At 48.4% G+C, this 27,000-nt stretch overlaps 1 protein-coding gene across 4 annotated transcripts in view; it reads left to right on the top strand.

Annotated features, from left to right (window-relative positions):
- The window catches only part of MAP6 (microtubule associated protein 6), a 75,002-nt gene that overhangs the window by 35,584 nt on the left and 12,418 nt on the right, over window positions 1–27,000 (top strand). For all 4 annotated transcript variants that reach the window (XM_036028795.1, XM_036028793.1, XM_036028794.1 and 1 more), the window contains exons 2-3: window positions 18,543–18,756; window positions 20,822–21,018. In XM_036028795.1, coding sequence (XP_035884688.1) covers window positions 18,543–18,756; window positions 20,822–21,018 — 411 coding nt within the window. The remainder of the gene's footprint in view (window positions 1–18,542; window positions 18,757–20,821; window positions 21,019–27,000) is intronic.

Raw genomic sequence — 27,000 nt, forward strand, 5'->3', positions numbered from 1 at the left:
TAGGTCCTTACTTTTTAACACTTTGAATACTTCTTTCCAGCCCATTTTTGCTTGCAAAATTTCTTTTGAGAAATCAGCTGACAGTCTTATGGGCACTCCTTTTAGATAACTCTCTCCTTTCCTCTTGCTTCTTTTAAGATTCTCTCTTTATCTTTAATCTTGGGTCACTTAATGATAATGTGTCTTGGTGTGGTCCTCATTGGGTCCAACTTATTTGGGACTCCCTGGGCTTTCTGGACTTGTATGTCTATTTCCTTTGCCAAATTAGGAGAGTTTCTTTCATTATTTTTTCAAATAAGTTTTCAATTTCTTGCTCTTCCTCTTCTTTTAGCATCCCTATGATGCAGATGTTGGCACTTTTGGAGATGTCCCAGAGTATTCTTTTTCTCTCCTCATTTGTTTTGTTTTGTTTTGGGTTTTGTGGGTTTTTTTCATTTTTGTTTCTTTATTATTCTGGTTGACTATTTCTTCCTTATGTTCCCAATCATTGATTTGAACCCTGGCTTCCTTCCCTTCACTGTTAGGTCTTTGTGGATTTTTCTTTATTTCACTTAGTGTAGCCTTCATGTCTTCCCTTATGCTTTTGCCATACTCATTGAGTTCTCTGAGCATCCTGGTCATCAGTGTTTTGATCTCTGCATCAGATAGGTTGGCTATCTCCATTTCATTTAGTATTTTTGTTGTTGTTGTTTTGTTCTGTCCTTTCATTTGAGCCGTACTTCTTTGTCTCCTCAATTTGGCAGCCTCCCTGTGTTTGCATCTGTGTATTAGGTAGAGCTGCTTTGACACCCTGTCTTAGCGCACCTGTTAAGCTACATGGGGTAGATCCTTAGGTATTCACCAGGGTGGGGCAACCCACTTCACCACTTTGTCACTCTGTGTGGGGGAGAGGGGTTGGAGAGGGGTCGATGCTACTACCTGGCTGCTAGAAGCTTGCTCAGTACTCACTCCATTTCTAGTCACTACTTCACCCACTTCCTGTACGGGACTGGTGCCCTTCCAGGTGGTGCCCTGGTGGCAGTTCCCAGAGTGGGTGGGTTTGCATACATTCTAGGACTGTGTGGGCCCTTTAAACAGATTCTCCTGAGAGTCCAGCAGATTCTTCCTCTGCCCCAGCCCCCACTGGTTTTTACAGCCAGAAGTTACGAGGCTTTATTTTCCCTGGTGCTGGAGCCCAGGGTTGTGTGGTCTGGCCTGGGACTGCAATTGCTGGCTCCCATGGTATCCCTCCCGATTTTTATCCATCACATGTGAATGTGGGACCACCCATTCCACTGGCTGCCACCACCCCCTCACCACCACCACACCGTGTCCTCTCCGCCCTGATCCCCTTCTCTGTCCCTCCTACCTGTCTGGATGAATGTGGCTTCTTTAACTCCTGGGTTGTTGGACTTCCATACAGTTCAATTTTCTGGCAGTTCTGGGTATTTTTTGTTTTGAGGTCAGTTGTTATCCCTCTTATAGCTGTGCAAGGCGGCAAAGCTTGTCTACCTGTGCCTCCATCTTGACACAAGTCCTTATTCAAGGTCTTAAGAGGACTTAGTAACTTCACCCCTCTCAGCTGCATTTCCTTGTCCATAAAATAAAAAGTAATAGTGTCCATTCTAAAAGGTGGTTCTGAGAATTAAACTGAATAATGAGTGCAAGGTACCTGGCCTTTTGTAGGCCCTTAGGAAAGGGTAACCACCTTATAAATGCTGTAGACACTCGGTAAATGAATTAAATAACTTGTTAACAGAGTTGACACTAAGTTTTAATTCAAGTCATTATTAAATAAAACTCTTGTGAACCTTCAGCCTCCAGTATCTCCCTATTCCCCAGCCTCTCGTTGTGCCCGAGTGGCTGGAGTCACCCAACCAGAGTACCTCCCAGGCCACAGCATCCCCTCGCTGTCCTGGATGCCAGCTCAAGCAAGTGATAACAAGACTGAGTTTTACGCCACATGAAGAAATTCTAGATTCCATTTTTGAGGAAATCCTTCGGTGTTTGTGGTCTGAAAAACATTCTTATATTTTCTCAGACTCTGATGTCTCTGAACATGGCTATTACTTCCTTAGAGCTACCAGGTTGCTGAGAGACTTGACGGGAGTAAAAGAAAGGGCCTGAAGCCATGAAAGGTCAGCTGTGCCTGGGTGAGTGAAGTCCATAATTCCGCCCACCAGCCTGGCCACGCCTTGGTGCCAGACTGACTTCCCCTCCGGTGCCCCCAGCTCCCACGGCCTCAGGCGGGGTAGTGTGGACAGCCAAAGGCAGACTTTAACAAGTATCACTTCCAACGACTCACTGGCAACAAAAAACAAACATGACATCACATGCACCCGAAATGGCATCATGGGGATCACTATTTAACATTTTTATGTTGCCCTGACTGGTGTGGCTCAGTTGGTTGGGCGTTGTCTCACAAAGCAAAAGGTCACCGGTTTGGTTCCAGGTCAAGGCACATGCCGGGGTGTGTGTTTGGTCCCTGGTCGAGCTGTGTGAGAGAGGCAACTGATCGATGTTTCTCTCTCATATTGAAGTTTCTCTCCTCCTTTTTCTCCCTCCCTTTCCCTCTCTCTAAAAAAACAAAAATAAAATCTTTGAAAAATATGGTTTTTGGGTTTTTTTTTTGTTTTTTTTTTTTAATTTTATTTATTTATTTTCAGAGAGGGAAGGGAGGGAGATAAAGAGAGAGAGAAACATCAATGTGCGGTTGCCGGGGGCCGCGACCTGCAACCCAGGCATGTGCCCTGACTGGGAATCGAACCTGCGATGCTTTGGCTCGCAGCCCGCGCTCAATCCACTGAGCTACGCCAGCCAGGGCGAAAAATATATTTTTATGTTCAATACTATTTAATGATTCCTGAGATTTCCTCATGCTCAGCACTGACAGACTTAGATGCATTCCTATTTCTGAACAAAGAAATGGTTTGCAGCTTCCACGCGTGATGATAATCAAGAGCTTATCATACATGAACAAAATGCTTTTTGTCTAGCTATTTTTTATGACAATTTCCTAAAAATAAAATCAAAGGACAGCAGTTTTTAAAGGCTTCACTCACCAACCCACATACTCAACAAATACGCATTGAGCCCTGGGGATGCATGGGACACTGTGCTGGGCCCCAGCGTCGCAGTGGCGCCCCGCCGCGCTGGCCCCGCCGCGCTGGCCCCGCCGCACTCCCCCACGTCCTCACTAGCAGCGGGTCCTTTTTCCCACTTGGGCAGGCTACGTGAAAATAGTAATACATTCCCAATGACTTAAAGATTTCAATGTCATAAATAAATAAATGTGTGAGTGTGCAAAGAAGACATTACAGCTATTTATATGGTTAAAGACTTTTAAAGCATAACCTTAAGAATAAACAGGATAAAGAAAAAGGTTTACAGGTTAGGCCACATGAAAATGTAAAGCTTTTATATGGATATATAGACACAGATACACATATATCCATATCTTATCTCTCTCTATATTGCATATATCCATATATATACACAATATATAGCATATTATATATTAATATATGCATATATGTGGATATTATATATCCATATGTATACAATATATTGTATATAACATATTTCATATCCATATCTTATCTCTCTATATATCCATATATAAGGGAAGACAACTGGGATACATAGTTGCAAAGAATTATTAACCTTTATTCTTATCTTTAATACATATAGAGAATTCTTACAAATTAATAGGTAAAAGAAAAGTAGGAAACGTACTGTAGTTACTCTGTTACTTTTATATTTTAAAAAGTCAATATGAGAGTGTTTACTTGCTCAGCAACATCGATGCATGCTGAACCGTTCAGCCTCCGAACCAGGCCCCAGGGGCACAGAGGTGGTTTGGAAGCCCCCTCTGCCTGCCCAAGCCTCACAGAAGGGCTCGGGAACCAACAACCAAGAACACGGTGTGAGAAGTCAAACAAAGAAGCTGGTACGGGGAGGCCCCAGGACACTGAGGCAGTCGGGGTGGCCTCCCTGCAAGCAGGGGGATGTCTGGGAAGAGGATGTCCCGGCTGGATTTTTAAACAGCTTTATTGAACTATAATTTGCATAACATAAAATTCACCCCTTTTAAATGTACAGTTTGATGCAGTCTGATGAGCTCTGGTAAATGTATACAGTGGTGCAACCACCCCTGGGAGAAGGTTTTAGGAAGCTGCCATTTACATGCTCAGGTGCAGTCGGTGCCCCCTCCCACCCCAGGCCCGGCAGCCCCTGAGCTTCTTCCTGCTCCTACTGTTTGTCTTCTCTAGAAATTTCATGTAAATGGAATCACATAACATGCAGTGTTTTCTGTCTGGCTTCTCTCATTTAGCATGATATTTTTGAGATTCATCTGTATTAGTTTATTCCTTTTTTACTGCTGAGCACAATTTCGTTGTATGGATTAATCCGTTTTGTTTATTCATTCACTCATTAATGAACATGTGGGTTATTTCCAGCTTTGTGGCTGCCATGAATAATGCTGTTATTGACACTTATGTGCAAGTTGTAGGGATATGTTATCATTTCTCTTCGATACTTCAGAGTAGAATTGCTGGGTCATATTGTAAGTATATAAGTTTAACTTTTGAACTTTTTTTCCCAAGGTAACTGTACCGTCTGACATTTCCATCAGCAATGTCCGAGGGATCCAGTCGATCCATATTTTCGTCAGCATTTAGCATTATCAGTGTCCTTTATTTTGGCCACTTTAGTGAGCATGTGGTGGCATCTCGCTGTGGTTTTAATTTGTACTTTCCTAAAGACTGCTGCTGCCGCCCCTCCTTCCAGGTGCTCTTTTGCCATTTGTGTGTGTTCTTTAGTGGCATGTCTACTAGTATTTTCCCATCTTTAAATTACTCTGTTTGCCCCCCTTTGTGAGTTTTAGGAGATCTTTATATATTCTGGATACAAACCCTTTATAAGATACATGTATATGCTTTGCAAATATTTCCTCTCAGACTACAGGTTGTCTCTTTCTTATCTTAAGGGTATATTTAGAAGAGTAAAAATGTTTAATTTTGATAAACTTGAATTTATTATTTTTTAATTTTATTGTTTTTCAAGTTTTGTTTCATATCTAAGAAATCTTTGTTTACTCCAAGGTCACGAAAATTTTCTCCTATGTCTTCTTGTGGAAGTTGTCTGGTTGTATGGTTTACATTTAGGTCTGTAGTCCATTTCTAGTTACTGTCTCCCACTGCATAATGATGTTTCCCAACAATGGACCACATATACCATGGTGGTCCCATAAGATTACAGGGCAGCTGAAAAATTCCTATCACCTAATAACATTGTAGCTGTAGGAATGTTGAGGCTGTGGTAACATTGTAGTGCAATGCATTACTCATGAGTCTGTGGTGATGCTGGTATAAACAACTTCGCATGCTCCCAATCCTGTGAAAGGGTAGCACGTACAATCACAGTAGTAGCTATACCATCTAGGTCTGAGAGGGTGTACTCTGTGATGTTCGGAGAGTGATGAAGCTGCCTGATGATGCATTTCTCAGAACAATCCTTGTCGTCAAGGGGCGTGTGGCTGTGATTTTTGCGTATGTTGTAAAATAATGGTTGAGGTTCATTTTATTTTCATGTGGATATCCAGTTTTCCCAACATCAATCGTTGAAAAGACTGTCGTTTGAATTAATTACCTTAGCACCTTGTCAAAAATAAATCAACCATATCCGTGAGCAGTGGTGTGGTGGTAAATGCTTAACAATTGGCTCTCAGGGGGAAGGGAGGGGGCGGGGCCTGATCTGTAGTCCAGCTTCCTGATGTGAATACTTTCATGTGGCTGATTTCAAGCTACCGAAAATTTAACAGTGGGCTGTGTGAGCCAGAGCAAGCCAGCTCCAACACAAAGCCTGTGTCTGAACTCCGTTCTGATCATAAATTACTCTAGCTATATAATCAGTTCTGAGATCACTGTAAATCCTCAGACTTTGTTTCTCTTTCTCAGCATTGTTTTGACAATTCTTTAAGAGAAGCTTGTCATTTTCTTTTTATTTTTTTTATTTTTTTTATTTATTTTTAGAGAGGGAAGGGAGGGAGATAGAGATAGAGAGAGAAACATCAACGTGTGGCTGCTGGGGGTCATGGCCTGCAACCCAGGCATGTACCCTGACTGGGAATCGAACCTGCGACACTTTGGTTCGCAGCCCGCGCTCAATCCACTGAGCTACACCAGCCAGGGCTGAGAAGCTTGTCATTTTCTACAAAAATCCTGGGATTTTTGGTAAGGATTGCTTTGAATTTATAGACCAATTTCTAGAATCGCTATCTTCACAATATTGCATCTTCTAATTTATGAACATGGTATGTGTCTTTATTGATTTAGACCTTCATTTTCTTTCAGCAATGCTATGTACTTTTCAGTGTACAGACTTGTACTTCTTATGTTAAAAATTTTCCTAAGCATTTTATTCTTTCTGATGCTATCATGAATAGATTTTTAAATTTTTTCTATTTCTTCTTTTGATTTATTCTTTTTAGAGAGAGGTGAAGGGAGGGAGAAAGAGAGGGAAAGAAATATTGACGTGCGAGGAATACATTGCATGGGTTGCCTCTTGCACACCCCTAACTGGGGGTCTGGCCCACAACCCAGGCGTGTGCCCGGACTGGGAATTGAACTGGTGACCTATTGGTTCACAGGCTGGCACTCAATCCACTGAGCCACACCAGCCAGGGTGAATTTTTTAAATTTTTATTTTGCCAGTGTTTGTTACTAGTCTATAGAAATACAGTTAATTTTTGTGTATTAATTGGGTATTCAGCAACCTTGCTAAACTCACTCATTTGTTCTAGGACTTACTGTAGATTCCTGAGGATTTTCTAAAATTCAAGGTCAAGCCATATGCAAACATGAATATTTTTACTACTTCTTTTCTAATCTGTATACTTTTAACTTCTTTTTATTGCTTTATTATACTATTTATGACCTCCAGGTCAATGTTGAATGAAGTTACGAGGGTGAACATGCTTGCCTTGCTCCTGATCCTGGCAGGAAAGGATCTTTCCCACGGAAAGTGTAGACTTTCCCACGGAATACGATGCTAGCTACAGGGCTAGCATGCTGTCTGCGGGGCTGCGGGAGCTCCCTCCCATTCCTGGTTTGCTGAGTTTCTTTTTTCTTTTTTAATTGTGGAAAGTTGTTCGCTTATGTCAAATGTTTTTCAGCGTCTATTAAGGTGATCATATGGTTTCTGCTCTTTATTATCTGAAAATGCCATATTACATTAATTCACTTTGGATGTTAAACAAACTTGAGTCCCTAGGATAAATCTCACTTGTTCATGGTGCTTAAATATTTTTATATGCTGCTGGATTTGATTTACTGATTAGGAGTTATTAAGGCTTTTAATATCTATATTTGTGAGGAATAGGCCTGTAGTTTTCTTACAGTGTCTTTGACTGGCTTGGTACCTGGGTAAATGACTTGGGAAATGTTTTCTCCTCCATTTTAAAAAAGAGATTGTTAGGATTGGTATTTATATTTCCCTTAATGTTTTCTAGAATTCAGCAGTGAAGCCCTCTGGGACTGGATTTTCTTTGTGGAAAAATTTTCAATTAATAATTCAATTTCTTTTATTGATATACATTGATTCAGATTCCCTATTTCTTTTGAGCCCATTTTTGTAATTTTTATCTTTCTAAGAATTTGTCCATTTTACCCATGTTGTCAAATTTATAGACATAAAGTTGTTCCCTAGTATTCCCTTATTACTGAGCTACATTTAGAAGAGTAAATTAGCATGGGTCTTATGATTTTTTTTTTGCAACCCCAGCTTTATTTGTTAAAAAGATACTTACAGTGCATACTGCTCCCTGTGCATGGGACAGAGAGCGAGGACACAGATTCACAGAGTGCCTCACTGCCTGTGTCGTACAGCATCCCTGGCACTTTCTACAGCTCGTCTCTGCAGGGCGTACCCCTCGAATTCCACGTCTACCCCCAGAAGGAGGCAGCACTTTCTCCCCACTTTCAGGGCACACTCTCAGTGTTCCCATTTCCTGTCTTAGGAACCATCTTTCTGCAGGTCATGGACACACAACCTTGGGGGCCCCACCAGCCAGAAGAGTGAAGTTTTCCCTCCACCTCAACTGGATGCTCTGTGGTCTTGCGGCGCTATGGCCCCGGCACAGGGGGAGATATCCCTGTGGCTAGTAAACAAGCCAGATAATAATGGGGAAATGAGGGATGAGGCGGAACAAGGAGACAGTCATTACAGTTTTCTTATAACCTCTCAACCAGCTCTTATTTTTTCCTGTTTGAGGTGTATTTGTATGTGTACTTATTTTAATCACCATATGAGGGAGGACCCCAAAAACCCAGAATTTATTTATAAAAAATTGTGTATTTATCATTACCTGTTTAAACTTCAGTCACCTTCAAAGTACTCTCCATTTGATACAGTACACCTACTGGGCCATTTTTTCCACTGATCAGAACAGTTTTTGAACTCAGTTTGATGCCTTTTAGTGCTTCTGCCATTTTTTTTGTTTCACCTCTTCTGTATCGGCAAAACGTTTCCCTTTGGGGACTTTTTTCATCTGGGGAAACAAGAACGTCGCTCAGGGTGAGATCAGGAGAATAAGGAGGGTAGGACTCAGGGGTCATGCCTTTTACGGTCAAAAACTGCTGAACACTCAGCTCAGTGTGGGCAGGTGCACTCATAAATCACCTGTCATGAAATGGACAAGCATGCTGAAAGAGTATTCTCTTTCAAACATGTTAAAGACAGACACAGCTTCTCACAACAACACCAGCTGGTACACTGATACTTGGGGGTACCTAGAACACCCCTAGTGGGGGAAGCCATAGAGGCCCATACTCCAGAAGATCATTCCAATTTTTCTGGGGAGTCTTCCCTCATACTCCCCCATTCTTATCTTCCACCTCTACAACTGTAGGTTTCTTATTTTGCACCCTTTTTCTGCTCTACAGTTCCTAGCATAGTGAGTGTTCTGTAAACACTGCAACCTGAAACAGTTTGTGAAGAATCAAATTGACTCCTAGTTTGAGCCGATTCCATTTTTAACCGTCCTCATGATTCTCTCCGTATTGTGCACGAGGGTGTTCTTTGTGTGCGACAGTTTCTCAGGTGCACGGGGCCTGTGAGCCTCCTGCGGCCCATGACAGACTTGGCAGTTTTCTGCAGAATGAGCCGTTTTCCTGAAGAAAGGACCCAGTCCCGACAGCTGTCATTGCCGACTGTTACCCGCGTCAGATCCTCCCCTGTAAGGAAAAGGGAGGGTGCTTGTACACTTACTCTCCATTCACATTAGATTAGCTTCAAGCTTTCCTTCACATACAGATATTTTTTCCCAAATGTGTGCTTTTCTTATTTTAGAAAGTCATCAAACATGGTTTTATTGGTGTGCTTGAGTTTATTCGATATGAATAGCTCAAAAGAGCCGTGCTAAATGGTTAGAATGTCGGCATTCTCTGTAAAACTCCCTTCTCCCTGTCACACAAAAGAAGCTGAAAGACGCTTTCAAGCAGACACTTGTGAATAGGTCTTAAAACCCCTCTCTCGATCCAGTCATTTCTGCCAGGAGGAAGCAATCTTACACCCCTCTCTAACGCCCCACCCCCAGTCCTCTGGGCTCAGGGACATCTCTCCTTTTTAATCTTCAGATCTGACGTTCCCTCACCAACTCCTGACAATAGCCTGGCAACGGACAGCTTCCAGGGACTGCCTCTGTTGGAGTTCATGAAGGCGCCTGCTTCGCCTGCTAGAGAACACTTTAGTAACAAATGCAGACAAGAGTTTTGAACAGAGACTTAATACGTTTCCATGACAACATAAATTAGCTATGAAAATCTGTGGGAAGATTTTAGACCATTGCAATCTTAATGCACACTTTTTCTTTCTTTATAAAGCAGTTGAGGAATGTTAAACATTTTGTTGTGAAGAGGATGAGGAAAAGATTTTATTTTCCAAGGACTAAATACCTAAGAAATAAATCTGGGGCTTACAGACAGAGAAGTGGAACTTATATATGATAGTAACTGGCAATAATCCATTATTCTAAGTCTCCATTTCTGTCAAGAAGTGATTTGTACCAATTAACACATGTATAAATTCTTCACAACAGTAAAATTGTTTCTTGTACAATTCTGGTTCATTGCGTCTTTTAAATGTCAGGATTTTTCAAATTAGAAATGAAAGGCCGGCTTCTGTTCTCTTCTTCTATCACGCTGTCTTCCAAGGCCAAAGCTTCTCGCATGCAGCTGATGTCTCCCCTCCTCCCTCCTCTGGAACCTAGCTTCATCAATCACCCGGCTCGCGCCTGTCTCAATCGCTCCCTTTATAACTGCTCTTTCAATATCTCCCCTTGAGTCACTGTAAGAAAATGTGCCTTGGAGACACGAAGCCTTAAGAAGGAAACATCTGTTTATAGTGGACCCTCAGTATTGGAGATTCAATTAATCAAGCATTCATTGAATGCTATTTTGTCCAAGTCTAATATGAATTACATTCAGAAATAAACCTGGCTTTGCAAGCTGTTGTCCAGATTTTGCCCACGCTGGACATCAGACTGTTTGGGCTCCAGTGGTCATAGATGTAACACTAGCTGGACAGACATTGTGGCTGTCTGTGTGGCGGTTTGCTTGCCCCACCTAACAGTGAGGCCCCGGAGGCAGGAGCTGCCCCTGCCTGCTCCCACTGTATCTCTGCACCCCCCACCCCCACGCCTAGGACATAGAAGACAGCCATTTTTCTTGAACAAACAGCTCTGTAATGAAAACCAAACACATTAACACACAGTTGTCCACTGTGGACTTCATAATTCTGATGCAAATGTCCATTCCTCTTTGGAGGCCTTGAGTCTGTCTTTTCCAAATGAGCTTGCTGAAGTTCAGAACAGGTACGGGAATGGCCTGAGGATAAGAGCCTGGGCCGAGCCAGTTTATCCCCTGTGCCCTCGCCAGCGAACCACCGGCTCTCCCCTGGCTCAGCATCTGTGCTCCCCCTCCCCTCGTTAACCTCCGCCTTGCCCAACCCCCGTCTGTGCTGCCTGCACAGAGTGGTCGTTTTCTCCCGTGAGTGCCTGTCTTTCCTCATTTCTGCTTCTGAGCCAGCCCTGCCCCAAGGCAAGTGCACTTATACCATCTGTGCTGCATAGGAGGCTTTGCTACCTTCTAGTGGAGGCTGCGAAATGCTCACCCTCAGTTTCTGATGACCAGAGCATGACCCTTGTAGCTAACTTGATGCTGCAGATCTGCTGGGAACTTGAACTTCCTGTGCTCTGCTCACAGCAGTGCTTCCGCCTTGCTGACATGAAGCCTGGGTATTTTAAACTCGTTTTGATGGGAAAAAATAATCTCTGATTGGGGTCTGTATTAGAATCTATTGCTGTATAACAAATTATTGTAAAACTTAGCAGCTTGAACCAACAAACATTTATTTCGTATGGTTTCTGAGGGTCAGAATCCAGGAATGGCTTAGCTGGGTGGTCCTAGCTCAGGGTCTCTTATGAGGTCATCTGAACACTTGTCTGGGGCTGAGGATCTGCTTTGAGAATAGCCCACTCACATGGCTTTTAGGCAGGAAGCCTCAGGTCCTTGCCAAAGGAACTGCTCCATAGGGGCTGCTCCCGTGAGCAGTGACCAGGGCAGCTCCCTGTCCCCTAGTGCACTCACCTTTGAGTCAAGCTTGTCCTGTATTTTCACTGACTCAGTGTAAGGAGAGAGCAAGGAGGGGGCTGCAAGGCCTTTACTGGTCCTGTCTTGGAAGCTGCATACCATCGCCTTCACCATATTCTGTTCGTTGGAAACGAGTTCAATCACATTCAAGAGGAGGGTGATTAAGGTACACCTCAGGGAGGAGTGTCAAAAGAATGCAAAGACATATTGTGAGAAAGTGAAGATGGCAGATGCCATGAGATGCTTGTGTAGCGACGACCTTCATGCCCCTCCCAGGCTGGGGCAGCCCAGGGGCTTCCTGCTTAGCCATGGCTGAGGCGGGGGCTGCATTGTGAATTCCCATCCTAGGCATGGTGGTGGGGATTGCGCAGATGCAACAGGACAGTCCTGAGCCCCAGCGACTGCAGTCTGGAGGGGAAGGACGAACTCTACACGGGTAACCTAAGATAAAGGGCAGCGAGTGGTGCAGAGGTGAAAACACAGGACAAGATTGACTCAAAGGTGGGGTGGGGAAGGCTCCCTGGAGGGGAGAGCACTTGAGCCTGGCACAGAGGGTCATGTAGTATTTTAGTGGCTGGAGGTGTGGAGAGAAGAGGTTGCCAGGAATGGGAACAGCATGGGCAGACAGGGGTAGGAAGGTGCACTCTGAGTTCGGGGAAGGATGGCATGGGGTTCGCCTTGGCGAAGGCGTTGACAGTACCTACGGTGTAGGGTTGTTGTGGGGACCACAGGGGTAATGCATTAAAGAGCTTTGTGCAATGCCAGGCACACAGGAAATGCTCAGAATGACGGTGCGAATGAATGACTAATGAGGATAAAGAAATAGTCTGGAAAGGTAATTTGGGGCTAAGTCATACATAACATGTGGGAACTAAAAGGAACCTTAGCCAGGACTGTATCCTGTAGGAAATCAGGCTTCGCTGAGGCAGTTTAGTTGGGGAGCAGTGGTGCTGGAACGATCACAGTGAGGAGACTGGGACCGGGATCCTGATGCTGGGATCCTGAGGCCGTGGTCCAGCGGAAAAGGTATCGAGGCCCCAGGTGAGGTGGGGCAGAGGGACTGGGCAGGAGGAGGTGAAGGTAGAGTATGTGCTGGCTCCTTTAAAAACTTTGCCTGGTCAGCAAGGTCCTAAAGTCCTGCTCTAGCAGCTGCTCTGACCGTGACCATGCAGCTGTTTAAAAGTCCCAAGGGAGCAGCCCAGGGGCATCTGGTCCACCAAGCCTCCAGGAGATGGCTCACCCTGGACCTCGCTCTGCCATTCCTGGGTGGGGAGGGAGGCAGGCGATTGGCTCAGGCTTCTCCTTATAGATTTTCCCAGCACAAACAGCCACCAGAGGGGTCACTGAGCCCCAGTTTACCCACCCACAGAGGGACATCATCATCCCATATCCTCCTCAGCCCCTGCAGGGACTGTGCTGGAGCTTCACCATGCATCAGGCCTCACGACAGGTTCCACCCGTGGATCCTCTGCGGAAGGGACAGTGGGCCCTCAGCAACACAGTTGGAGATCATCCTGTGCCTGTTCCCCCTCACTTCAGGAGAAGCTGTGGCAGGTGCTCTGGGGTACCAGGGGCACTGCTAACAGGTGGGGCCTCCCCAGTGTGCCCAGAGCCTCACCATGGTACACACCCAAACTGGAGAAAGGGAGGTAATCTCTTGTGATGGCTACCAGGAGCTGAAGCTGCCGTGAGTTGCCATGAGCTTGAAGAAGGTGCTGGGCTGGTGATAATTACGTTTTCCTCTCCACCTGCTCCTGATGCTCAGGTGCTCCTTCCTGCCCCCAGCCCTTCACCACCAGGGCAGCTTCACTCAGCAGCGGCCCTGGGCTGCCTCCTGTCAATCTGGGGAGATAGAGTTTCTGAAAGCTTGGCAGACTGCCAGCGTTTGCTTTAGTAAGGGGAACTCATCCCCACAGAGACTTACCGACTCAGGGCTCATGGGGGTCAGAGGTGGTTTTAGCAATGAAAAAAGCCCCAAGTGTGAGCAGCCTTCGGAAGTACTGTCTGATGTAGAACAGAATCCTTGGTTTTCTCTAACTCTCCAAGTGTTTCTGGAGTGTTCTGCGCTGTGCTGTGCAGCGCCCCAGGGACACACGGAGACACAGAGAGTCAGTCCCTGCTGAGCGGCAGCTCTGTCTGGAGCAGGAGACAGACTTGTAAGCACACCACCGTGTCATCACGAGTGGCGCAGGAATAGAAGCACATGCAGTGTGTCTTCATGTCTCTGAGGGGCAAGCACCTGCCCCAGGTGGGGGAGGGCAGGAAGGGCTCGGGAGGAGGGCCATGACCTGACCAGGAATAAAATAAAATAACAGCTGCTTTTATTAAAGGTTCATTCAATGTCAAGCCCTTTCATCCTATGAAGAACATGAAGAACAAAGATGTAGAGTGTGGCTTGGGTGAGGGAAGGGCCCTGGTGGGGCAGTTGGGACCTGAGGTCCTAGCTCAGCTCTGCCCCTAACCCACAGTCTGACACAGGGCAAGTTAAAGAACATCCCTTTGCAGCCATGTACACGAGATTGGACTTGAAGGTGGGGTTCTGTCATGAATTCTCTAGTAAGTATCTTATTTAGGTAACAACAACACGAAACTGCACAGGTAACCAAAAAGTTGGAAACTACCGTAAGGGGTCCAGGAGCCAAGAGACAGGAAACTTCGGGCTGAGAAATCCAGGAGGGGTTCCTGGCAGAGGAAAGCTCTGAGCTGGACCATGAAGGGTAGTTCAAATTGGGGCAGTCTGAGAGGAGGAGGACACCATAGTGGAGGAGGAGTGCAGCCTTGCTCAAACGTTCAGTGGCTCCCCAGGCCTGTCACCCACGGCATGGCAGGCTCTGCACAGCCTGGCCCAGTGCCTACCCGACCCGGTCATCCTGACATCCCTCCAAGAACCCCAGCCTCCAGCCCCCTGAGCAGCCAGCCTGCTCCCTGAACCTGCCATGCAGATGCAGGCTGCTGCTGAACTCCCTTCACCTGCTGCTCCGTCTACATTTCCCAGTGCCCCCTTCCCCACTCCCCGTGTCAGAATTAAAGATCCTTTTTCTTTCTGAACTCTGTCCCATTTGCTTAGGGTCACACATGGACAGATCCTGACCCACTAAACTATAGACACCTCAACTGTAGCTTACTTCTCCCTGCGGGCCTCATGCCACACTGATGGCTGGTGCTTGGCAAATGTCAAATGAATGCATGAATGAATGAATGAATGAATGAGCAAGCTGAAATCTAGTCACAGAAAGGGAAGTTTGTGGGTACAGGGGACCAAGAACTTGTCACAAGAGGCACCAGATGTGACTGACCTCAGAGTGTGGCCTATACTGCTGTGGGCGGGGCTTCTCAAAGCTGGAGGAGCTCAGATGTCATTGAGTCCAGTCTGTGCCATATGAGCCCTCCGCAGTGTTGCAGGCAGCAGGACACACGCCACTCGAGCACCTCCAGTGAGGGCAGGCGAGCTCGCTGCAGCTCCAGCACCTGCCCAAGTGCAGTAGGCGGCGGGATGCAGGCTGCGGAGCAGGGTGGCCTGGGCTCAGATTTCAGCTCTGCTGTTTACCAGCTCTGTGGTCTTATGCAAGCCACTTAACCTCTCTGAGCCATGGTTACTGTGATTTGTAAAAGGGATATAGTACTACTTCCTTTCAAAGTTGTTGCAAGCACTATAGAGAATATACATACAAAAACAAAAAAACAAAAGACCCAACCCACCCACCAGCTTGCAAAAGGTGATTAATGAATAGTAGCTAATTCTGTTTTTATGACATATGATTAGTTGTTACATATGGCTGAGGGAAGTGTTGTGGAAAGTTCAAAGACAGTCTAAGTAACAGAATTTGGGTTTAAATCTAACAGTCTGTCCTAATTAGTGCACTTAGTATGGTATTATGGGACTCATTAACACAGTGTCATGTGAAGATGATGTGCCCAAGATGCTCAGGATCAGGGGTCACCAAGCTTTTCCCAAGGACATACCCCCCGGAGAATGCGCACAGTGAGACACTTGCCAGCCCACAGAGCCCGCTGCAGCCTGGGAGAGGTGACCCAGAAACAGCGTTCAAGGCCAGTGTCTGCCCAGCTCAGTCCTAGTTCTGGAAGCAGGCAGAGATCGGAGCAGAGAGCCCACGTTCCTGCCATTACACACTTCAGAGCTGGGCTGTTACTGGTTTGGCTACAGGGAGGTCCAGGCCAAGCACTAGGGCCTCATCTAACAGGCCGGGCTTCCGGCCGGCGGGGTGGGAGGAAGCGGGAAGCCTGGAGCCTGCGGTAGGCAGTGGTGGCCAGAGCCCCGGGTGTAACCTGGGCGGGCCTGAGCCTGTGCGTGGAGTCAAAATGGTCCAGAAGTCAGGTCTCAGTCACTGGTTGGACCTATGGAAGGTGGAGGAGGGAGGAGGAGAGAAAGGATCAAAAAGCAGCACTGATGCTGGACTGAGTGGGTGCCGTTAGCAGAATCAGGAGGGACTGACTCGGTTCTCACCCCAAATTCCCTTCTCGCAGTTTCCCCGTCGCAGTGGGCACCACCCCCACCCACAGGACCAGCATCCAGAGTCTCCCCAGACTCCTCTCCTCCTCTGCCCGGAACCCGCTCCCTCCTCCTCTGGCCGACGCCCTGTCAGCCATTTTCAGGTCCTGCCCATCCACGTGTCTCTCCCGAAACAGTGCCCTGCTCTCTGTCCCCGCGGCTGCTGTCCTGGTTCAGGGCTCCGCTTTCCTCCTGGCTCCTAGCACGGCCTCAGGCCTCATTGCTCCCCTTCTGTCCACCATTCACACTCTTCCCCAAAACCAATCGGGCCACACTCATCCTTGGCTTGAAACCATTTGTCACCTCAGTGCTACACAGTCCAGAGCACCCCCGTAGCACAGCTGGTATAGGACCTTCATGATCTGCCGGCTTCTTGTGCCCTTCCTTCCCCCTTCCCCACAAGCTTCAACCCCGCCACCCGAACTGCCTGTGGCTCTCACAAGTCTCGGTGTTCTCCTCACTCTGCCTGGAACCTGCTGCTCCCCCTCCTCTGGCCAACTCCCCATCAGCCTCTCTGACTCCAGTCCAGAACCCCAGCCCCACCCCCGACCCTGGGGCCGGCATAGGAGCTCCTCCCTGTGCTCCTCACTCCCTCCTCCTCCATGGCCCCCACCATATTGTCCTGGAGTAACCTTGGATCCCTCTGCCTCTCACACCTTGAGCCCAGGCCGGGGCCTGCTCTCACTCAGTTTCAGCCTCAAAGAGCTCAGCATCCTGCCAGAAGCAGTCAGTAAATAATTTGTGAATGAATGGGAAAAACTGGGCAAGGAGGGAATCCAAGAGAGAGGATGATTTGGCAGGGAAGACAGACAACACGGTTTGGTTCTAGGACACCAGTGTGAGCTACTGGTGGTGCATCCAAGTGGAGGCCCAAGCTGCCCTGGGAGGGCGATTCGGGAGCTTGGGGGAACATATCTTAAGAAACGGTGGTCTCTCTGCTCAGACAGGAGACAGTTTCCCTCAGGAGGTCAAGTGACCAGCAAGTGGCTCATAGTTAGCAAAACTCTTTCTGGCTTCATCGACTCAGAGAGCCTCAAAGCCAGAAAGACACCATAAGGACATTGTCTGGTGTGATTCTTTTATTTAACAAACAAGGGAACCGTGGCTCAGCGAGGGGAAGGGGCGAGTGAGAGGCTGTGCTCGGACAGACCCCGGGTGCCTCCACCACGGTCCAAGCACCGTTTCCCACCCCCGTGGCCTCCTGTGCGTGGCACTGTCTCTGCTCCCCGAAGGAGGGTGCTGTCCATGAGGGTGAAAGAAGGTGCTGGATGCGCCTAACTCCACAGAGGTCCGCACATGGACTCTTCCCTTCCCGCAACAGTTTCTCCTGGCCCAGATGAGATCAGACCCGATGAAGACCTTGGGAACCACCACGGGGCTTAGGCATTGAGTCGCGTGCACTCAACAAACAGGATGAGCCCCGTGGCCTTCACCTCAGCCACAGCCACGTTTATTTTACCACGTTTTACATGGTGTTGACCATCTACTCTCCAGTCCTCTGACAGATCAGAATCAGCTCATTAGAAACCACAGGAGAGATCGCTATGAACAAGAAAATCCACACACTAAGAAAAAGCAGCAGATGGGTCATTTAGGATAAGGACCAAAGCATTCGCAGCAAAGCACGAGAAGACCCTCCACACACATGTGTCTCAACGCAAGTCCTGGTTGTAATATCCACATTGTGTGCTTACTTAAGGTCTGTAAGCGTCTAGACATCTCATAAGGATTTTCATCTAAAGTGATTAAGATTATTAAACTTCTAGCACTATAAGAAGCAAGCCCTCTGCTATCAAAGGGAGGAATTATCCCTAAGAATTCTGGGTAGCAAAGGGTCTTTATCACAACAAAGTGTTGAAGGCAACTGGTATTTGACAATTGGCCACAATAAAGCAGGCATGTGGTCTGACATGATGCTGACACAGCGTATCATTTAACTTTCATAATTCTTCAACCTCACACACAGCAGGCATTCAATTATACAGGGCGGGGCAAAAGCAGGTGTACAGTTGTGAGTATGCAAAACACAGTTTATTCTTGTATTATTATTTATTAATTCTTGTATTACTTTCCATGCAAAACCATGAATGATTGACTGAATAGGCTGAGTTTTCCAGCCTCATTTTAAAAATGGGGAAAATAAGACCCACAGATTAGAGCTGCCTGGCCCTGACCACTCAGTGGGAGCTGGGAGCCAGAGCGCTGCTCCCAGTCACCACTGCTATGGTCAAAACCTGCAGCAACTTGACCACAGGAAAACTGGCACTTAACTCCGAGGACAGAGTGTAGCCACACTGCCGTCGGTGCCACGAGCATTCCTCATGAGTGTGCAGCGCTGTGCAAGGGTCGCCGCTTCCAGGCGTGTGCTGTTTCATGGCACCTGTGTTTTCTTTGATTCACAGGAATGAATTCAGAGCATGGACGGACATCAAGCCTGTGAAACCAATAAAAGCCAGGCCCCAGTACAAGCCCCCAGATGATAAGATGGTTCATGAGACCAGCTACAGTGCCCAGTTCAAAGGAGAGGCCAGTAAGCCAACACAAGCTGACAATAAGTTTGTTGAACGCAGAAGAATACGCAGCCTCTACAGCGAACCTTTCAAAGAACCCCCGAAGGTGAGACAGATCTCGTGGGGAGCCCACCAGCACAGTCTGGGTTGGAGGGGTTCGCTGCAGCAGATCTTGGGGGCGGGGCTGCTGCCAATTCTGGCCCGGATTCCAAGGGTTGGATCGAAATCCCTCCTCTTTGCAGCCCTGAGTCAAAGGGGGCTTCTTAACAGGAACCGTTGTTAAATTCAAAAGGAATGTGTAAAAGGAACATTACCTAAAATAAAAACAGCCTAAAGATCGGCAGATGTATAGAAAACTAGCTTCTGATTTCGAGAAGCCCAGAAAAAAAAGTGGTGGAAAACCTCACTTGGGTCCTGAACCCCTTGTCATAAAATAACTGCTTTTGCTCACTGTTGGGGGCACCCCTGCCCGGCTTCCTTCCCCTCGGCCCTGCATCCTCCTCAGCTCCAGTCAGTGGACACTTCCTCACCTCCCGGGTCCCTGAATGTCACCTACACTTTCTTGCTCTCTCCCTCGATAAATGCCACCCACCAGAAGTTCGTCACACACGCCTGCTGTGTGCGTTGTAAGATGCGTCTCGAGTAACATGTTACTACAATAAACAGTTTGTGAATGATTCGCATCGCTAAGTAACTTACAGTGGGTTCAGGGATTTTCCTCTGATGACACTACTTTGCCTTATTTGCAACCCAGAAGGCGTTCAGGAGAGGGAGAAGCGTGCCGGGGATTCAGTTGCTGACGCAGGAATCACGCGTGCCAGAGCTTGTTCTCCGGGGTCAGGCTGCATGGAAACGTGCAAATATCAGCTTTTCTATCTACAATAGCAGAAAAAGGCTGAGAACCTGCATAGCCTTCTCTGTGCTTTTGCCCTGAAGTCCTGCCCTCAGTGGTTTCCTCTGTGGTCGGGACTGGTGGGCAGGTCGGACGGGTGGCGCCCCAGGTGGCCTGCACCTGTCCAGCTGTAGCAGTGAAAGTTCCATGTTTTATGAAAGCTCTCGGTCCCGGGCAAACCGGACCCACTGGTCACCTTATACGTGGGTCAGAGGTAAGTGAAAACCTCTGGACATCAGCAAGTAAGCGACCTAGCCTGCGGGGCCCATTGTCATCTCTGTCCCTCTTCCGCAGATGAGGTAGGACCCAGGACATGGGGTCGGCTGTGGGCAAGAGAAGATTAAAGGGAAGAAGGAGGAAAGATTGGGGAAAATAAATCTAGAGATGGATGGGAGGTGGGTGGCATACTGGGGGATCACACCTGGTGACCCTGGAGTTCTTGAGAAAGGAGGGCAAGGCCATCGTCAGGAATGAAGGGGCAGAGCTAAGGAGGGGGCTGGGGAGAGTGGAGTGGGCTGTGGCAGCTCCTCCGGGAAACGCGGCCTGGAGGGCCGGCTGGAGAAGAGGAGGGTGACTGGGCCGCGCGAAGGCCCCCTGAGGCGAGACTGCCCAGAGCGCACTTCAGTGAGGGCGTTTCTCCTTGTGCGTGCACCATCTGGGAGACAGAAACAGAGGAAAGCAGGCTTATGCTGCCGTAATGAACCGCCCCAGAACCTCTGTGTCCTACGTCAACAAAGGTTTATTTCTTACAACACACACCCATCATGGGTGGGTACAGCTCTCCTTGTCACCTCTTTGGGCTCGGACTCGGGGGCGGGGCAGCCCTCTGTGGCTCGGAGAGAGAGCGCCGGGAGGCTGGGGCTGACCCTGGGTCTGGATGGAGGTGACCCGAGTCACTTCTGCTCACATTTCACTGACTAAGGCAAGTCACACGGCTACCGGACTTGCACCGGGCGAGGAGGGAGATCTGGTGTCCCCACGGGAAGGGGAAGCAGGCGGTGCAAACAGTAACACAGTCCCTGCCGGGGGGTCCAGGGCAAGAGGTCCAGGGATCCTATGTGACCAGTGGGAGCGTTGCCAGCTGACTGCCTGCCCAGGGGGTGCGGACCCCTCCTAGAAACCCAGCGGAAACACTTTATACTCTGTGCTCCCTTGGCGTCAAAAGTCATTGTTACCGTTATCCTTGAATTAATCATGTCTTCTCTCTGAATTCTCTCTCCCACTCCCTCCCCTTCTGTGTTTCTGTATTTGTGGTCTGTCTGTCTGTCTCTCCATGCAGGTGGAGAAACCTAGTGTTCAGAGTTCCAAACCAAAAAAGACCTCAGTGAGCCACAAGCCCCCGAGGAAGTCCAAAGACAAGCAGGTGGTGGCAGGCCGGGCCTCCAAGAAAAAGAGCGCGGAGGGCCCCAGCGCCGCCCAGCCCGACGAGAAGGAGCCGAGCAAAGAGATGAACAATAAACTGGCTGAGGCGAAAGAGTAAATGTCACTGCACTTTCCTTTTATTCTTCTCCCCTCCCCCCCCCTTTTTTAACCAACCAACAAAAAAAGGCCACAAAATTGATTAGAGGCTTCTCATCTGTCTTGGTCCTGAGTGTTCTAGGAGCTCTTTGGTTTGGTTTCTTTGAAAGGAGGAAGCCTGTTTCGAAGACCGTGAGGCACGCTCTGCTCTGCGTGGCCCCGTGTCTGTGCCCCCGTGTCCATGCCCGCGGCCCCTGGAAGCCCAGGAAGCGTGGCTCACTGGCTGGGCCTGCCCGTGGCCGGCGAGGCCGCGTGCGGGCAAGGAAGGGGGGCAGGGCCTGGCGGCCGTGGAGAAAACCTCCTGGTAGTGCTTAGAAGCGTCTGCGGGGTGCCCTCCTAGTGCTCCCCAAGGTCAGAGTCAGTGACCGATCTGGAACTGTAGGTGAGTGCGTTGTTTCCCAAATTCAGAGAGTTATCGTGTGTCATGGAAGCTTAACCTGGCCTTCAGCAATGGACAACATTTGTGGAAATATTTTGAAAACAAAATACAAGAAAACCTTGGCCTTAATAAAATTAGTTGTGTCTGTTAAGTAATTTTTTCATAGAATCTTCTGCTAGGAGTGTGTGGCTGCATTTAGTTTCCTGTCAGTGGGCTTTAAATTGTGTGTGAAGTAGAAGGTATGCCACTGATGACTGGGGCAGGTAAAGGGTAGGTGTTTTAGGTACATTCCAGAAGTCACAGGAAGGTGACAAAGATGAAGGGATTGTTACCTGTCTCCCCTCAGCAGACTGCCCACCCAGTGCTGCCGATTTTGCAGAGCGGCTGGTTGCAAGTGACGGGGGAAGGCAGTTCAAGGTAAAGGGATCGTGTTCAGAACATGACTTTGCTGCGTCTGAGAGACACAAGGCAGGAGGTAGACGTAGTAACAAGTGTGGCAATGTTTACTGTCCCTTCCTGAACTGTTCTTACTCTGCTCCTCAGGGAGGACAGAGGATGCTGAGCTTCGGGCTATGTATGGGAAGTACCTGTGACTTAGCTAAGACTAGGAGAGTTCCCTGCTAAGTGATTAGCGAGCATTTTTGACCTCCTTAATGAATAAAGCAGCTCTCGGTGAATTATGTGTTGTGTGTCTGTGTGGCCAAAGCCTCCCATGGTGGCAGGTGCCGCCTTAGCTGTGCTAGAGTTGTGTTGTAGGCATTAGTCAAAGAGTGTTGTGAAAAGAACCCAGTGCTCTCGAGGGCACCCAAAACACCTGCCAGAAAAAAAAATCACACTCGCCAACCTGGGACGTGTATACTGATTGGTGTGCTCTGTTTCTCCTGTCCTCCAAGTGCTTCCTGTCGCCAGCACTTGGAAACTGCCGGGCAGTGGTATGACGCCAAGCCTCTGCTCAGGCTCCCTGTTCCTTCGTGATGAGGTGGTCGGAGTGCAGAATGCCGTGCGCAGAGTTCCTGACCCCAGGTGGTCCTCTCCGTCCTTCCTGTCGGGGGGAAGCAGAGCCCCCGTGTGCTCTCTCGTGTTCTGGCTATTTAAACAGCCACGTCTCTGTTCACACTGGTTTGGTTGTGACCTTGGAGCTGATGGAGAAGCGGTTTGTGGATTAATTGAGCATGTGCTATGCGGGCTGTATTTCTTAAGAGAACAGGACTTCGAAAGATGAAGCCCTGGGCTAGGCCCACGGCCACCTTCCTGTCCACCTCCAGGTGTGGAGCTGTGAGGAAGGAGAAGGATTGAAGAAGGCAGAAAATCTGAGTGAGGTGAGCATTATGAGCCACAGATTTTGATGCCTATCTGGAAATGACCCGAGCTGGTCTCAGTTCTGATTCTACCTATTCGCCAGCTCGTCTTAGCATTAACCAGAACGCTCTGTCAACATGATCTTAAGTTTGTCCAGGGGATGTGCAAGTGTGTGTTCATTCTCTCAAGATTTGGCATCACTCAGACACGTGGATGTTCGCTGCAGTTTGGGTTTCTCCATAGCATAGTCCTACATTTTTTGCGGATCAAGTAAATCAAATTCTACAACGCATACAGGACCGTTCATTCAACCTTTACTTACTGAATGCCTATGTGTCGGACGCCGGTCTGTCCTAGACCAATGTCCTAGACATCGATACTGTCCTAGGGCAGTATAAATAAGCCCGTCTCCACAGCAGCACAACCAGAAAGATACAAGTGACTTGATCCCTGTGTCTGGTTCAAGTTTGTGTTGCCCAAACTGTAGAGCTCGCCACCCACCTGGCTGTCCCAGGGGCTAAGTTCCCTGCCTTGCTGCACCTTGAGGCTTGAGATGACCTGTATTACACAGGTCATTCGTCTGTTTCAACCCGTCAGTACCCCCAGCTTTTTAACACCTTGTTTGCCGTTTACTTTGACTCTTGAATGTGTCACTTCACGGGCAAGAAAATTCCTTTGATTTCTACTGTTTACAAATAAAACTCGGCCAGTCTTGTTCTGTACCCAGACATACTGATGGAAACTGATTTAGGTTTCACAAGCAGTGTTCATTTCTGCCTTTCTGAAGGTGACCAAGCTTCCAATGCCTGTGCCGCCCATTTCTGCGCATTGCCCTATGGTCTCCTCCACTCCCCTGGCAGGAGCGCGAGGATGGAAGCTTTCCCGCTGACTGCCGCGCTGGCCTGAGAAGTACCCCCTGCGGCTGTGCAGTGGCTCCCGCAGCTCTGTGGTCCCCACCGGCGTGCCCATTCGGTCCATTATGCTTTTGGCTCTTGGAGGCAGACAGGAGTGTCTAATTATGATTTTGTGGCCTGGGTTTTGTTGCATACCACAGACTGTCTATGTAATGTGTAGCGCACACCTCTCTCGGTGCTATTTCATCCCCGCTGTTGGTGAGAAAATACAAAGACATTCATGTATAGCCAATTGATTGTGACGTGCTTGTGGTCTATGCCTGCTCAGAATGAACGAACAAACAAACAACCAGTTTTTCCAATTATAAATAAATGCTAAAGACGAACACCACTTTCTTGATCTTATTTCCTTGGTAAGGCCCAGCTGAGTAGGTGAAGGACCAACCTTTGCCACTTGAGCCACTCTCCACGAGAGGAGCTGCGCCCTGCAGTTTTCAGGGCTCTCCATAATGCAGCTTGACTCTTTTAGATTGCCTCTCAGATACTAATTGCGAGCAGTCAGAGCTAAGTGTTGGGAAAGGCGAAGATGGACCGGGAGACCCACTGGCCAACAAGGCAGTGTAACGTTTTGATCCCATGTTGCTGGGGATGAGTGATCGCCTGCGTTCAGCAGGTCCTCGCCACGCTGGGAGACTGGGCCCCAACTCCCTAACTCCTTCCTGTCAACCAGCAGGATGGTTGGTTCTGGCTTTTTCTTCTCCCAAGGGACGGCAGAGGTGTCTTCACTTGCTCATTTAACCTGGTCATTGTGGAGACTCCACCCTGCGGGAGCTGGCTCACTGCATGGGTTACAGGGGTGACAGTCTTGTGTGTGCCTGACATGGGGGTGTGGTCCAAATAAGGTGACAACAGACCAGGTCACTGGGAGCTCAGATGAAGGACAGGGGCGGGGAATCAGAAGACTTCGTGGGGGAGGGCACCCTGGAGATGGGTGGGGTGCAGGTGGGCAGGGGCAGGCCGACAGGCAGGATTGCAGGTCCGGGTGGGAACCTCAGAGCCGGGGCCGAGTTTGCCCACTTTGCTGTCCTGCTAAAGTGGGAGGCAAACGCTTCTATGTGGGATGATCCTTCTTCCCTTTTCCAACATATGTTCATTGAATGCCCGCTCTGTGCCGAGCACTAAGAAACCAGGATGACTGAGCCCCCATCTCTGATCGCAGTGGGGTGTGCAGGAGGAGTTTGTTCTGGCTGTTCTGTGAGTCGGGGAAGACCTCAGTGGATGGGCTGGTGCTGCACAGGTGGGCCCAGGCATGCCAGAGAGAGGGAGCTGCACGGCAAAGGTGTGGAGGGGTCCAACACCAGGTGAGCTCAGGTCCTGGGGGAGTCGTTCACACAGGGAGGGTCAAGGCGAGGGCCGGCCCCTGGCAGAGCCCGTCATGGAAAGGCCTGGTGCCAGGCCAGTGGGCAGTTGCTAACTGGGACCTCCATCTCATACACCCAGATCATGCCCCGCACACCTTTGCATGCTCCCTGCCATCATGCTCCACACCCTCACCCTCACCCTCACCCACACATCAGGCAACGGCCACGGGCCCTCTCTTTCTGTAGGCTAGGAGTGCTAGGCTGGGACTTCATGCTATTGCTGGCCCCAGTTTCTGGGTTGTGGGGAGGAGGCTTGGTAGGAATCAACCAATCAATGGTCATACATATGAACACCACTATATAACTGTTTTCCGGATTAACAGAAAAAATTACACCTACCTGCCTGCCTTTGTATTAGGCAGAAAACAGAAAATCAACTGTTCAATATAGAAACCCTACTTAAAAGCATATTAAAGTCTAATTATCCAGACACTTTTGATCCGTTAAGGATTGTTTTGATCAAAAGCAGGGATTGAGAGAGGTGGAAACAGAAGTAGAGAGCGAGAAGCACAGAGATGCAGACACACAGGAAAACCTGAGAGAGGGTGAAACACTCAGAACCAGAACAAGGACAAGACTCTCCAACAGGGAGAGCAGCAGGTGGGGAGATGGGCTGGTGTTGTCCGTGCTGCCGGTGGTCAGGGCTCCCCGCGGGCCGTAGCCCGTGCTTCTCGCCGGCTCCCTGGCGTTGCCCGGAGCCCAGGAGGTGAATCCATAACTCATGACTAACATCACCTCCCTAAAACAGTGAACACAATAAAAACCATCTGTCTAGTTTTTAAATAGTTCATTATTACTAAATTAGTTGTAAGTGTTTTTTCATTCTTTTTTGGTGTTTGTGTGTTCTTAGTGAAATTCTTCCCTCATTTTTTTTCACTTGAGTTGAAAAATATATAACCTGCTTCTCATAGATTTGGGGAGTGTTGAGCCCCATTTCACAAAGGCTAGGAACTCCCTTAGTGTGTCTTCCTGCGAAAGCGTCCTAAAGCCGTTCACATTTTCAGAACCACAGGTGTGACACGTCTCTTTCAGGATGTAGCCTGTGGACCCTCTACAGTTCAGGCAAGGCCCTACCCCAGCCCAACCTGAGGCCTACAGGGCTGGGCAGCGTCTGGGGCAGCCGCTGGGGCAACTGTTCCAAATGAAGGGAGCCAACCCTCCCCTAGGCTCCCCCGCTGCGGAACCAGGCACACAGTCCAAACCTCCTCCACCGCACTGCGCTCGATGCAGAGATCCTCGTAGCACCCAGACCGCCCTAGAGGACCTGTAATGCCGGAACTGACATCATTCTGTTCAGGCAGACCTTGTTGTATTGCACTCCACTCCACTGCACTTCACAAATCCTGCTTTTCGTTTTACAAATTGAAGGCAAGCCCCTCCACCTGCTGAAAGATTACAACTCACATTATTACAATACTCACTTTATTGTGGTGGTCTGGCACCAAATCCATGCTCTCTGCGAGATAACACCTGCCTGAATCGTGTGGATACTGGTTAACATTGGCAGTACACTTCATTGCGAGTCGCATGGTTGGACATCGGTGCCGGCTGTGAAACCCTGTGTCACTAGCCTCTTTGAGCCTTGGTGTCCTCAATATGGGGACACTAATACCCACCTCAGAGAAGAGGGGTGGGGATGAAATGCCATAATGGCGATAGGGAACCCAGAGTGGACACTCAATACTAGTCATTGCAGGCCCTTCCTCTTCCCTTAGAATACTTGCAACGTCTGTGTTCACTGTCTTTCTGATAGAGTTAACTCTGAGTCATCTCTGACAATACATGAGAGTGATTGAGGCAAACAGTCTGCTTAGGAAGAACACTTTAAAAGAATTCCAGCCCTTGAATTATCTTGAGTCCACAGACCTAAAGAAGAATATTCTAGCAAATTATATTCATTGGTTGCTTAGAAAGTATTTTTTTCTGTGCCATTCCACTGACCCTTCTTAACATTGTGGAGCTGGTGCTTGCCCAAGGAACAGACAGG

Source organism: Phyllostomus discolor, chromosome 6 (genome assembly GCF_004126475.2).
Source record: "Phyllostomus discolor isolate MPI-MPIP mPhyDis1 chromosome 6, mPhyDis1.pri.v3, whole genome shotgun sequence".
Classification (NCBI taxonomy): Eukaryota; Metazoa; Chordata; class Mammalia; order Chiroptera; family Phyllostomidae; genus Phyllostomus; species Phyllostomus discolor.